The 12120-nt window shown below is 33.8% G+C and overlaps 1 protein-coding gene across 2 annotated transcripts in view; it reads left to right on the forward strand.

The window, feature by feature from the left end:
* MMAA (metabolism of cobalamin associated A) overlaps window positions 1-12120 on the forward strand; it is a 39737-nt gene that overhangs the window by 22444 nt on the left and 5173 nt on the right. For both annotated transcript variants that reach the window (XM_074276210.1, XM_074276211.1), the window contains 2 exons: window positions 9333-9503; window positions 11700-11785. In XM_074276210.1, coding sequence (XP_074132311.1) covers window positions 9333-9503; window positions 11700-11785 — 257 coding nt within the window. The remainder of the gene's footprint in view (window positions 1-9332; window positions 9504-11699; window positions 11786-12120) is intronic.

Genomic DNA, 12120 nt, shown 5'->3' on the forward strand with positions numbered 1-12120 from the left:
AGTGCCAACCTTTTTAAGTTCTTTTTCAGGGTTCTCTATTCACCTGACAGTTTTTATAATTATTTTGTGAAACATTTTAAAATCTAGTGGAATGAGTTCTATTTTAGCTGGTTTTTTCCCCAAGGTTCTTCACAGGCTTACATGTCTAATGATGCTTTTTAAAAACATAATTGACACTTCCCAATGATGTCTTTTCCTAGCATCCTCTTTTGTAACAAAGATGTATCGTTAAACAAACAAAAAAAAAGGCAACAAAGTTGCTATTTTTTTTTACACAATATATACCTCATTACAACATATACCTATATCTACCACCTCTCCTCTGCTAAGACACAGGCATATTTTACCTCTGATACTTTGAAATTAAGATTGATCATACATTAATCTGAGTGTTTCTTTAGTTCTTGTTGTCATTATTCCCCTGGTTCTGCTTCCTTTGCTTAGCTTTCATTTCACTCAAGTCTCCCAGAGTTCCACCAAATTCTTATTTATATTTTCATATTATATTACAGTTCATTTATACATTCTTCAATCAATGAGCATCTGTTTTGCTTTTAATTTCTTTTTTTTTCCTATCAAAAATGTGCTTCCATGAATATTTTTCAAGTATATGCCTTTAGCCTTCTATCTTTGATTTGGGATATATGCTCAGTAGAATGTCACCGAGTCCTTTGATTATTTTAAACATAGCTTCATCTTGGAATTTTCTTTTGGATTTTGAACTAAATAACCATACATGAGCACTTCAAAATACAAAGAACAACAACAGAAAAGGATTATATGAACCCATGAACTTCTTAAAATACAATTTGTTTTTTTAAATATCTTTTGTAGTTCATGCTAAATTTAACATAGAACTTGCCTAATTTGTTTATGTTCCCTTCTGAAATTTTCAAGGTTTTCCACTGTTTTATTGATATTCTTTTTTGCATTTCTGTCACTACTCATGAACTCAGCCCCCTCTCCTCAAAAGAAATCCATTTATGATCTGTAAGTACAATTGAATACAACAAATCAATATATTGACCACATCTGAAAATTATCTTATTCTGCATCTCTCATCCTAGAGTTTGGACTTCTTAATGACATTGGGACAAAGCACCATTACCTTGAGGCCACACAGTTGAGGACTATACTAAGACCAAGATCTTGAGGTCTGTTGTACCTGGAAACATTGAACCTTTTAATCATTTTCCTGGATTCATTCCTTGGAGGTTAAAATAATTCTATCTTGTCTAGTGCTTCCTAGTCTAGCAGTTCTGATGCCTCAAATATGACTCCCTCCCCAACCTCTGCAATCATCTTTCATTTCCATTCTCTTTCAACCTGTTCAACCCTTCCACTGTGCCCTTTAGAGCTTGTCCTCTATGATAATAAACTTCCTTTCATTTAAAGACTTAATGTCTGGCTTTTCTCAGTCACTACTGCTTTCCTGGCCATGCTTTCTAGAGCTGGTTGTATACTTTTTTCATACTCTCTGACTAGCTGGTCCAGTTGGAATACTTCTTTCTCTCCATTGCTACTTCCAGACTCCCACCATTCCTCAGAAGCTCTTCTCCTTTGAGGTTGGTGATCAGTATCTACTTTCTTAACTCACTACTTTCTTTTACCTTCCTTGCTTGTCATTTCATTATCCAACTTATAGTCTTTGACTTCACTCAGACTCCTGTGTTCATTATAGAAGGCTTCAACATATATGTTGAGAGTCCTTTAAATACCCCTAATTTTCTAATTCCCCAATCTGTTCAACTCAAGAGCTTCTCAACTTTTTCTGTTCTCTCTCAGGTACACAAAACAGTGTTCATACCCTTTATTTTGTTTTTCCTTATAAATATTCCATTTTAATATTCAAGAATTCTTAAATTTCACTGACCATAATTTTTCTTTTATCATTCCACATCTTCCTATGCATTATGTTCCTTAACCACGTTCCATTTTTGCTGTATTCTCCAGTCCCTCTACTACATAGTACTTTCCTAGACCATAACCCCTGATCTGATTGTAAATCTTCTTCCTTCCCAATCTCAAATTTTTGGTGAACTATTTCAACTCTATATTTTACTTCCCATGAGTTTCTCTATATCTTGTTTGGTCATAAATTCTTCCCTCATCCATAGAACTGAGAGGTAATTTTTTCCATGCTCCTCTAATTTACTTAAGATATAACCTTTTATGTCTAAATAATATACCCATTTTGACCTTATCTTGATATATGGTATGAGGTGTTGGTCTGTTCCTAGTTTCTGCCAAACTGCTTTCCAGTTTTCCCAAAAGCCACTAAATTCTGTATACCTTTTCATTCAACAATACCACTACTAGGTATAGAAATTATAGACAGAGAAAATGGATAATGCAACACATTTTGTCATTAAAAATGATGAAACTGAGTGTTCATCAAATGGAAAATTGGTGAATACAATGTGGTATGTAAGTGTAAAAAAAAATTGCTGTGCCAGAAAAAAATAATATGATGGATTGAGAGGAATCCAGGAGACTTGTTTAAAGTAAGACAGAGTAAAATAAGTAGAACTACAATAATTTTTTCTAAATTTTTATTTTTTTGCATTAATTTTTAAAAAATGTTGATCTACAAATTCTCTTTTCTCTCCAACTCCTACTCCACTTATTGAGAAGGCAAGCGTTATGATAGTCATGCAAAACATATTTCCAAAAGAGCAAAATTTTTTTGCAAAAAAAAAAAAAAAAAAAGGCAGTAACAAAGTAGGGGGGGGGGGAAATATGTTTCTTTCTTTCTTTCTTTCTTTTTTTTTTTCCCCTGAGGCTGGGGTTAAGTGACTTGCCCAGGGTCACAGAGCTAGGAAGTGTTAAGTGTCTGAGATCAGATTTGAATTCGGGTCCTCCTGAATTAAAGGCTGGTGCTCTATCCACTGCGCCACCTAGCTGCCCCTGGAAATATGTTTCAATATGATTCAAAGTTTATCACTTCTCTCTGGAGATGGTTATTATAATGGGTCCTTTGGAACTGATTTAAATCATTGTACTGATCACAGTTGATAAAATACAATGAAAATGAATACAGAATTTAGTGACTTTTGGGGTATTATTCCAGACTATTTTCTAGAAAAACTGAACTATTTCATATATTTCCCAGTAATGCATATTTATGCACCTGTTTTTCAGAGGAAGTCCTGCAATTATAATTTTGACCTTTTGTCATCTTTACAAATCTATCTGATGGTTGTGAAGAAGAACCCCAGACTTGTTTTTATTTGCATTTCCTTATTATTACTTATTTGGAGCATTTTCTCTTAAAGTTATCAATATTTTTTTTTTTAATTGGAAAGTGATCAAAAGATATGAAAACAATGGAGATTGGATCATGAAAAGTTCCTGGTTTCATATATTTGTATACATTTATATAAGTTTCATTTAAATGTTGGATATCAGATCTTTACCACAGGTTTTTGTTGTGAAGATTTATACACAGCCTGTCTTCTTACTCTATCTGAATTGATTTTGTTAAGGCAAAAATTTTTAATATTGTCTACCTGAAGTTGTCTTATTTTATCTTTTATGGTGAACCTTTTGTCCTTTTTGTTTGATTAAAAATTCTCCTCTTTGTCCTGCTTATACAAGGGACCCTTTATTATTCTCCTTTCTATAGTTAATGATAGTTTCTTTTACATTTAAATCACATTTGAAGTTTATTATGGCATCTAATATGGGATGTTAGTCCAAACCTAATTTCTGTCAAACTGCTTTCCAGTTTCACTAGCAATTCCTTTTGAATCAGAGAATCTTTATCTTAATAGTTTTGTGTTAACTGTTCATTCAACATTAGACTAGTGTGTTCATTTGCTTCAGATCTTATTTACCTTATATATATCATCGATCAACTTTTGTAATTTTTTTATTAGTAGAAATAGTTTTGGTGATTATTGATTTACAATGTGAGGTCTAGTAAGGCTAAAGCTCCCTTTACTCCTACCTAAAAAAAATTATCTTCCTTGTAATTCTTGACCTTTTTGTTTCCTCCATATAAATTCTATTGTTATTTTAACTAGTTATATTAAATCTTGATAGTTTGGTATAAATTATACATTAATTCATATAGTATCATTTTTACCTTGTTAGTATAGCTCAGCCTTAAATTGTAAAATAATTCTAAAATTATTTATCTTTCTTTTGCTCTGAATCTGAATGAACTTAGTTATTATATAATAGTCTCTATTTCAGATATCAAACATTTACCTCTTCACGGAGTAGATTCAATCTTGGAAGCTTTTTCTCTATAAAAACTCTTGTGACTTGTTTTGTACTTAGACAATCTTTCCTTTGGAATATTAACACTTGGCTTATGTCTCTCCATGAGTCCTGGATTCCCTGTTAACTGAAGTTAGCAAAAACAATGTACATACCTAAGAAGAAGTTTGTAAAAAGTAGTATGGACCTATTTGTAATATGGCTACATCATTATAAAGAAAAACAGTTTTGGAAGACTTAAGTCTGATCAGTTCAATGACCAATCATGACTCCAGAGAAACAAAGAGGTAGAGGTTATTATTGAATTACTTCTTCTTTGTGTTTTTTAAAAAAAATAACTTTTTCTGTGGTGGAGAGAAATTAGAGGAGAATAATTAGTGATAATGTTACAAAAAGAAAAGAAAAGAGTAATAAGAGCTTCATGAAGCACAGAGATGCACAGAGAAAACAGGAGGCTCAAAGGGAAACAGATAAGTAGATAAATTTTTGCAACAATGAATTTATCATATATTTAAAAACAAGCTATGGGTAAGCAGATTTGTAATTTCAAATAGAATCCTTTTTTTTTTTCCTGTTCTTTATATTTTGAAACATTCACATTTGTTGGTACTTGTCAAATTCAGCATAACAGAAATGTAAAAGTGATGCGCTGTTAGAGGCAGGCAAATCTACCCATTTTTCAAAAAAAGAAAGAGGGCTTTCAGAACACTAAAAGAACAATGAACCTTACTGGCAGGTTCCTAGAATACATGTATATGAGTATGATTCCTGGTATCTAAGGAAACAGTGATCACTGGAAGTCTTTGTGACTTTACTGGAAACAGGTTGTGCTAATAGACTAACATAATTATTATTTTTTTAAAGTTAAGTAAAATTGTACATATACATATTTAGGTTTTAGTAAGACATTTCACAAAGCTTCTCATGGGATGTTTTTGATTGATATGGCAGGACAGGGGCTAGGCAGGAGGATTAAGGAGTTAAATAATTGAACTCAAAGAATAGTTATTAATGGGACAATATAAGCTTAAAAGGAGGCCTGTGCAAGAGTGCCTCAGGGATCCATCCTCAGCCTCCAGCTGTTCTTCTTATCTATGAGTTATTTATTTTCTCTTTATTTTTTTCTTTAAGTTCAACTATAATTTATATCAAATTTCCTTTCTTCACCTACAATGTACTGCTTAGGCCAGTTTCCTGAATATTGCATTTAGTTTGGTTATCATATTTTAAGAAAGACTTAAATAAATTGAAGCTTGTTCAGAAGAAATTAAGGATAGAGGAAGGATAGATAAAGAACAGTTTAGTGATTGTGATGGGTGGATTTTTAACTTGGAGGAGATAGCTGGAATATAGTTTTCTCTAGCTATTAGAAGAGCTATCATCATGGAAATTAGGCTTGTTCCCTTTGATTCTTAATACAGGACAAGACAGATTTTTCTTTCTCTCCTTTCTCCCTCCCTCCCTCCCTTCCTTCTTTCCTGCCTTCCTTCCTCCTTTCTTCCCTCCCTCCTTTCATTCCTCCCTTCCTCCCTCCCTCCTTTCATTCCTCCTTTCCTCCCTCCCTCCTTTCATTTCTCCCTTCCTCCCTTCCTTCCTCCCTTCCTTCCTTCCTCCCTCCCTTCCTCCCTTCCTCCCTTCCTCCCTCCTTTCCTTCCTCCCTTCCTCCCTTCCTTCCTCCCTTCCTTCCTTTCTCCCTTTCTTCCTTCCTCCCTCCTCTCCTCCCTCCCTTCTTTCCTCCTTGCCTTAGAAAGTTCCTCCTTACTATAGGTCTTTCAAAAAAAAAAGTTGCATGACACTTTGGCATGCTTTTTTTTGTGGGGGGAGGGGACACATTATGAAGGGGATTTTTTTTTTTTTACCTCTGAGGTGCCATCTAGAGTCTATATAAAAAGTTAAAACAATAAAAGATAGAAATTTAAGACAGTAAAAAGATGCAACAAGGCAATCCATGATTGTCAAATAAATTGTATAGATTGTTGCAGAAAGAGCATAACGTTGTACTTTTACTACACAAATTGTTGCCTTTCTTTATGTTAAGGTCCATAGGTTAATAATTTAAGGTAAAGCTTGAATGGGTTGTTTGCTTATCTGGAAAGGATTTCATAGGGAAAAAAAGAGGTTTAATTAATGCAATAAATAGATATTTAGACATAGTGAACCTGGAGGGGAAATGTTGAAAAAATTTTGTTAAAAGTTTTTCAGTATTTATCTGTCAATACTGTCTCTGGGGTATCTCTTCCATACTCTGCCTACCAGGTTGGATCCTTGGAGGCAAGGTTGCTACTTTTAGAAATCTGAAGGTAATACCCTGAAGGAATTGGAAGTGTCTTTTGCTAGTACAGTAGCTCATGTTCCCCAAAGGGGTATATTCCTGCCATTTATTAATGTCATTACTCTTTAATACCATGAGACCAATTGATCTCTTGATTTTTCCTCAATATCAATTAACCAGTTAATATAAATGAACTTTTACAAAGGAGTATTTACTGAGAAAATAGATAGTGAGTGTAGAAGTAATACAACACCTGCAAACTGGGGCAAACTTTCCCCTTTACATGTCTGGTGGGGGAAAGTTGAGTTCAAACTTAAAGTGTGATGTTCCAAACTGTTCTCTCCACTTAAGGTTCTAGCAGAGCTGGCAGATGATTTGGTCCCTTGCTTGCAGGCAGTGTCTCAGCTGCTGGGGCCAATTTATTGCTAGGTTAGGTCGATTTTTTTTCAGGGCTGGCTCTTCATTGGATTTGGTTCCAGAGGCTTTTTCTGACTCAGTTGTTAGACTTTTAGGCTTCCAATCTTTTGAAGTTCACAAGATCATAAGGTCTTTTTGTCTCAGATACTTCTTTATCTAAGATCATAAAAGAAAAAATATGATGGGGACAAAATAAATATGAGCACTACATATTCATGGCTGTGATGACTGGGGTTAAAGACTCATGAGGGGATCAACAGACTTTATCAATATGAAAAACCACTAGGAAGAAAAAGATTTTGTTTCTTTATACCTTTTGCATGTGCACTGAATCCTGATTGAACTGCCAATTAAAAAGGCTTTTCATATACTTATAGAAAAAACAAAAAGAATACTTCTGTGTACACCAAAGTTGAGAGGTAAGGAGCTGCTCCTATATTATTTACACACTCTTGAAACAGGCTTCCCCATGGACTGACACCAGGCAGAGCACATTGTATGTGCTCTAAGGACTGTGCCTTCATTAGTCAGTGTTCCTGGTACATAGAAGAGAGTTCTCTTAAGCTAAGTAAAACTGAGAATTTAGGACCAGACCCTCCTAGAGTCCTCAAATAGCTATCTTAAAGCTAAGTGGTGAAGAGCAGTCATCCACATTTCAAGCCTTTCCTTCTTCTCAAGTTGGCAGGTATCAGTGTATCACAGTGAATTCTCAAACTGAAGTCAATTTGGCAGGCAATTGAGTGCATATACTTTAGCCAGTATGATAGAGAATATGATACAGTCTTTGTCCTCAAGTGGTTTAGAATTTAAGGAAAATAAGACATAAACCAGAAAACAATGCAAGATAGCATATAATTACTTTTCAAACCTTGACATGGAGCAGTGTTGGTTGTGAGTCCAAGGCTTTATGGAAGAATTTGGACATCATCTCATTCTTGAAAGATTGTTTGGATTTGGATAATTGGAGAGGAGAGCATTTCACATTTGAAGAGAGAGAGGGAAATGAATGTGTGGTGTGTTGAAGACTGGCTTGATAGTTTGTTTGGGGGTCATGGGGCAGATACAGTAGGCCCAGATTATGGAGGGTTTTGAAATGCTAAGAACTTATGGGATCCCATAGTCAGAAAAGAACTATTTTCACAATATTTTTGATTTCTAGAGAATTGCTGAAGATTGATGAGGAAATTCCATTTGTCATGAAGATTAGCTTCTGGTTTGTAACTTATAGTCTTAGTTGCCTCTCTCTTAACTGAGAGATTAAGTGATTTATCTGAAGTCTTTCAAGCCAGTGTGAGACTTTCCCTACTCCAAGACTAACTTTCTATATGCTATGACATGCTGCATCATAAGAACAGAGAACTATTACTATAGAGTTTTCAAAGGGGGAGTTTCATGTTCAGGATGGACTGAAGCACAATAATAATCAAGGAAACTTGTGATTTTTGAGTAAAACATCATGAAGATAATACATTTTCAAACTACTTATTATTTGCTCTTTATGATTTTAAAAATGTATATTTTAGGTTCATTTTTGGGTGATAAAACACAGATGATTATTTCCCAGTTGATAAATGGTCAAAAGATATGAACAGATAATTTCCAGATGATGAATTTAAAGCCATTTATAGTTATATGAAAAATGCTCTAAATCACTATTGATTAGAAAAATGCAAATTAAAACAATTCTGAGGTACCACCTTATACTTCTCAGATTGGCTAAGTTTACAGGAAAGGACAATGATAAATGTTGGAGGGGATGTGGGAAAACTGGGATTGGTTTGTTGGTGTAGTTGTGAACTGATCCAACCATTCTGGAGAGCAATCTGGAACTATGTCCAAAGGACTATAAAACTATGCATAGCCTTTGACCTAGCAGTGCTATGACTGGATATGTATCCCAAGGAAATCATAAAAGGAGGGAAAAGGACTCACATGTGCAAAAATGTTTGTAGCAGCTCTTTTTGTGGTTGCAAAGAATTGGAAAAGGAGTGGATACTCATCGATTGGGGAATGGCTGAATAACTTGTGGTATATGAAGGTAATGGAATATTATTGTTCTATAAAAAATGGTGAAGAAGCTGATTATAGAAAGTCATGGAAAGATTTATACAAACTCATGCTAAGAGAAACAAGGAGAACCATCGTACACTATAACAGCAAGAATATGCAATGGTCAACTATGAAAAACTTGGTTCTTCTCAGTGGTTCAGTGATCCAAAGCAGGTCCAATAGATTTTAGACAGAAAATGTCTTCTGCATCCAGAGAAAGAACTAAGGAGATTGAACATAAATCAACACATGCTATGTGTACTTTTTTTCTGTTTTTTTTTTTCTCTCCCATGCTCTGGTTTTTCTTTTCCAACATAATTCATAAAACAATGTGTATTAAAAATAAATAAACTAAATATATATATTTTAGGTTCACTTTTGGGTGATAAAACACGGATGATTGAATTATCAAAAGACATGAATGCATACATAAGACCATCTCCTACCAGAGGAACTTTAGGAGGTGTGACGAGGACTACTAATGAAGCTATTATTCTCTGTGAAGGAGGAGGATATGATATTATTCTTATTGAAACTGTAGGTAAGGACATTTTCCCATTTTATAATAGTAAAATCATATTAAGTCATTTGTAAAGACAGGTTCTAGATAATAAAATTATTTACATATAATTCGTTCAATGAATTTTTTTTTAAAGGTCTAAGGGGAAGCAAGGTGGAGCAGTGATTGGAGTGCCAGGCCTGGAGTCAGAAAGACTCATCTCCCTGAATTTAAATCCAGCCTCAATTGCTAGCTATGTAATTTTGGGCACATCATTTAACCAACCCTGTTTGCTTCAGTTTCTTCATCATTAAAATGAGCTAGAGAAGGAAATGGCAAACCACTCCATATCTCTACCAAGAAAATCCCAAATGGCATCATAAATAGTAGTACATAACTGAAACAACTAAATGACAATGTGCTCTAATAAACAATATGTGACATTCATGAGTTAACTATATAAAAATAATTTATAAATATAAGTGGTTCAAACAAAAAGAGTCATTGGAACAGTGCTTTGAAATACTAGTCATCTTTTACATCTGCTTTGATCGCCTCTTGTAACATGCTAGAAAGATATAAATGTGATTATATTGTTTGCATTGCAGATAAAAAAAGATTTGCTCAAACTGTAGTTAAACTTTGAGAGGAGTACTATGTAGTAGAAAGAGCAATCATCTTTAGATGCCAAAAGGCCTGGTTTCTAGTGCTGATTATCATTCTACAATACTGGGAAATCACTTATCCTTTCTTAGTTTCACTTCCTTCAATTATAAAATAAGGGACTTGGATTAAAATAATTTCTAAGAGCCTTCTCTTATTTATTTATTTGTTTGTTTGTTTATCGGTTGGTTGGTTTATTGTCTTTTGGTCAAAAATCAATTTTTCTTTACTACTTCTTCCCTTATCCTAATTGAAACTTAGCATTTGTTTAAGCTCCAGAACTATTCATAAAACACAAAAAATACTGAAGGTAAAAAGGGTGAGGATAGCTTATTCATGATTTTCTTTCTCAGTTGTGTTCAAAGCAGTTCTTTTAGCTTGATTCAGCCTTGATTATTCCCTCTTGTGTCATACCAGGTGCAATCCATTGCCAAATTTTACTGATTCTACCTCCATAGCATTTATTTCTTTCTAATTTCTATACTGCTAACTGTTGTAGTTTACTTTTCACCCAGACTAATGTATTAGACTTCTCATAGGTTTTCGCATTTTCAGGCTTTCCCTTCATCTATATTGTCTGTATGTAGTTGTCAAAATAATAATTCTGTTATTGTGACACATCTGTGATTCAAAATCTTTGTCACTAACAGCCATTTGCTCATGCCTTAGCATGATATTTATGGCTTTCCACATTGTAGTGTCAATTTTGCATCCTTATTTCATGCTACTCTCCTTCATGAACTCTACAATCCAATCAAACTGGACTATTGACCATTCTCTGAATTCAGTACTCTACCATCTCTTCGAGGACTCCATGAATTTGGGAAAGCTATTTTGCACACCTAGAATGCTTTGTGTTTTCATTTTCATTTCTCAGAATTCCAGATTTCATTCAGAGTTCAATTTAAATGGGATTTCTTACATGAAGCCTTTCATTTTCTCCCCATTTTCAATTGCTAGTGTTTTTTTTTTCTTTCCTCCTCCATTTTTTTTTTTTTGTGGGTGTACAATACTCACTTGTCTACCTATAGCTTTCACTCCAATCCTTAAGGGAATACAAACTCCCTAAAGGGAGGGGATTTTGCCCATACAAATAAAGATTGAATTGAAAATTAGTGTAATAGATTTTTAGGTCTGTTTTGTTTCATCTCTTAATCATGCATATTGAAAATATAATATCTTTATACATAATTTTTTTTTCAACAAGCATTTCTTTTCTTTTCTCAGGTCCCCACCCTTAGCCCCACAGAAAAAAACAAAAATCACAGAAATACAAATGACTATATTGGGCATGTCCAAAAGTATATCTGATTCTATATCTTGAGTCCATGACTCTTTCTCTCAGGAAAAATGTGTTAATTTTAACAAATTTCTCTTAAACAAAATCATTGCAATTATGTGTTATAGAATTTTACCTGTCCAGAGTTAGTTTCCATATTTAGTTTCCCCAAACTCGACTTTCTTTATGTCAGCAGAGACTATCACGAATTTTCCTTAAAGTAGTTTTGATTTAGCCTTTCAGATGGGCTTTCAGGAAGACATTTTGAATGTATGCTTACAATTAACATTTTTCAGGTGTGGGGCAGTCAGAGTTTGCTGTTGCAGACATGGTTGATATGTTTGTTTTATTAATACCGCCAGCAGGAGGAGATGAATTACAGGTAATTGTTCTCTCTTTCTTAATTGGAAATATGTGGGACATATCTCTGAAATTCAAATTTTTCATTATTGCCTGTGTTAGGTATATCCTTACCTAAAATTATGAGTTGGTTCTATGAACGGTTAGTTAGTTCCATAGTTTTTATCCAGTTTAGTTTTAGGCATTTTTTTTAATACTATGGGATATTGTTTATAATTTATTTGTAAGATAACATTGAAGATATACCTTTGTAAGTTGAAATAACAAAAATAAGTGGTCAGAGAAGTATGATTCTTTTTAGTGCATAAAACACTTGACTAAATGACAGATTGTTTATATGACCTTAAAACACATCAT

This window comes from Sminthopsis crassicaudata, chromosome 6 (genome assembly GCF_048593235.1).
Source record: "Sminthopsis crassicaudata isolate SCR6 chromosome 6, ASM4859323v1, whole genome shotgun sequence".
Taxonomy (NCBI): Eukaryota; Metazoa; Chordata; class Mammalia; order Dasyuromorphia; family Dasyuridae; genus Sminthopsis; species Sminthopsis crassicaudata.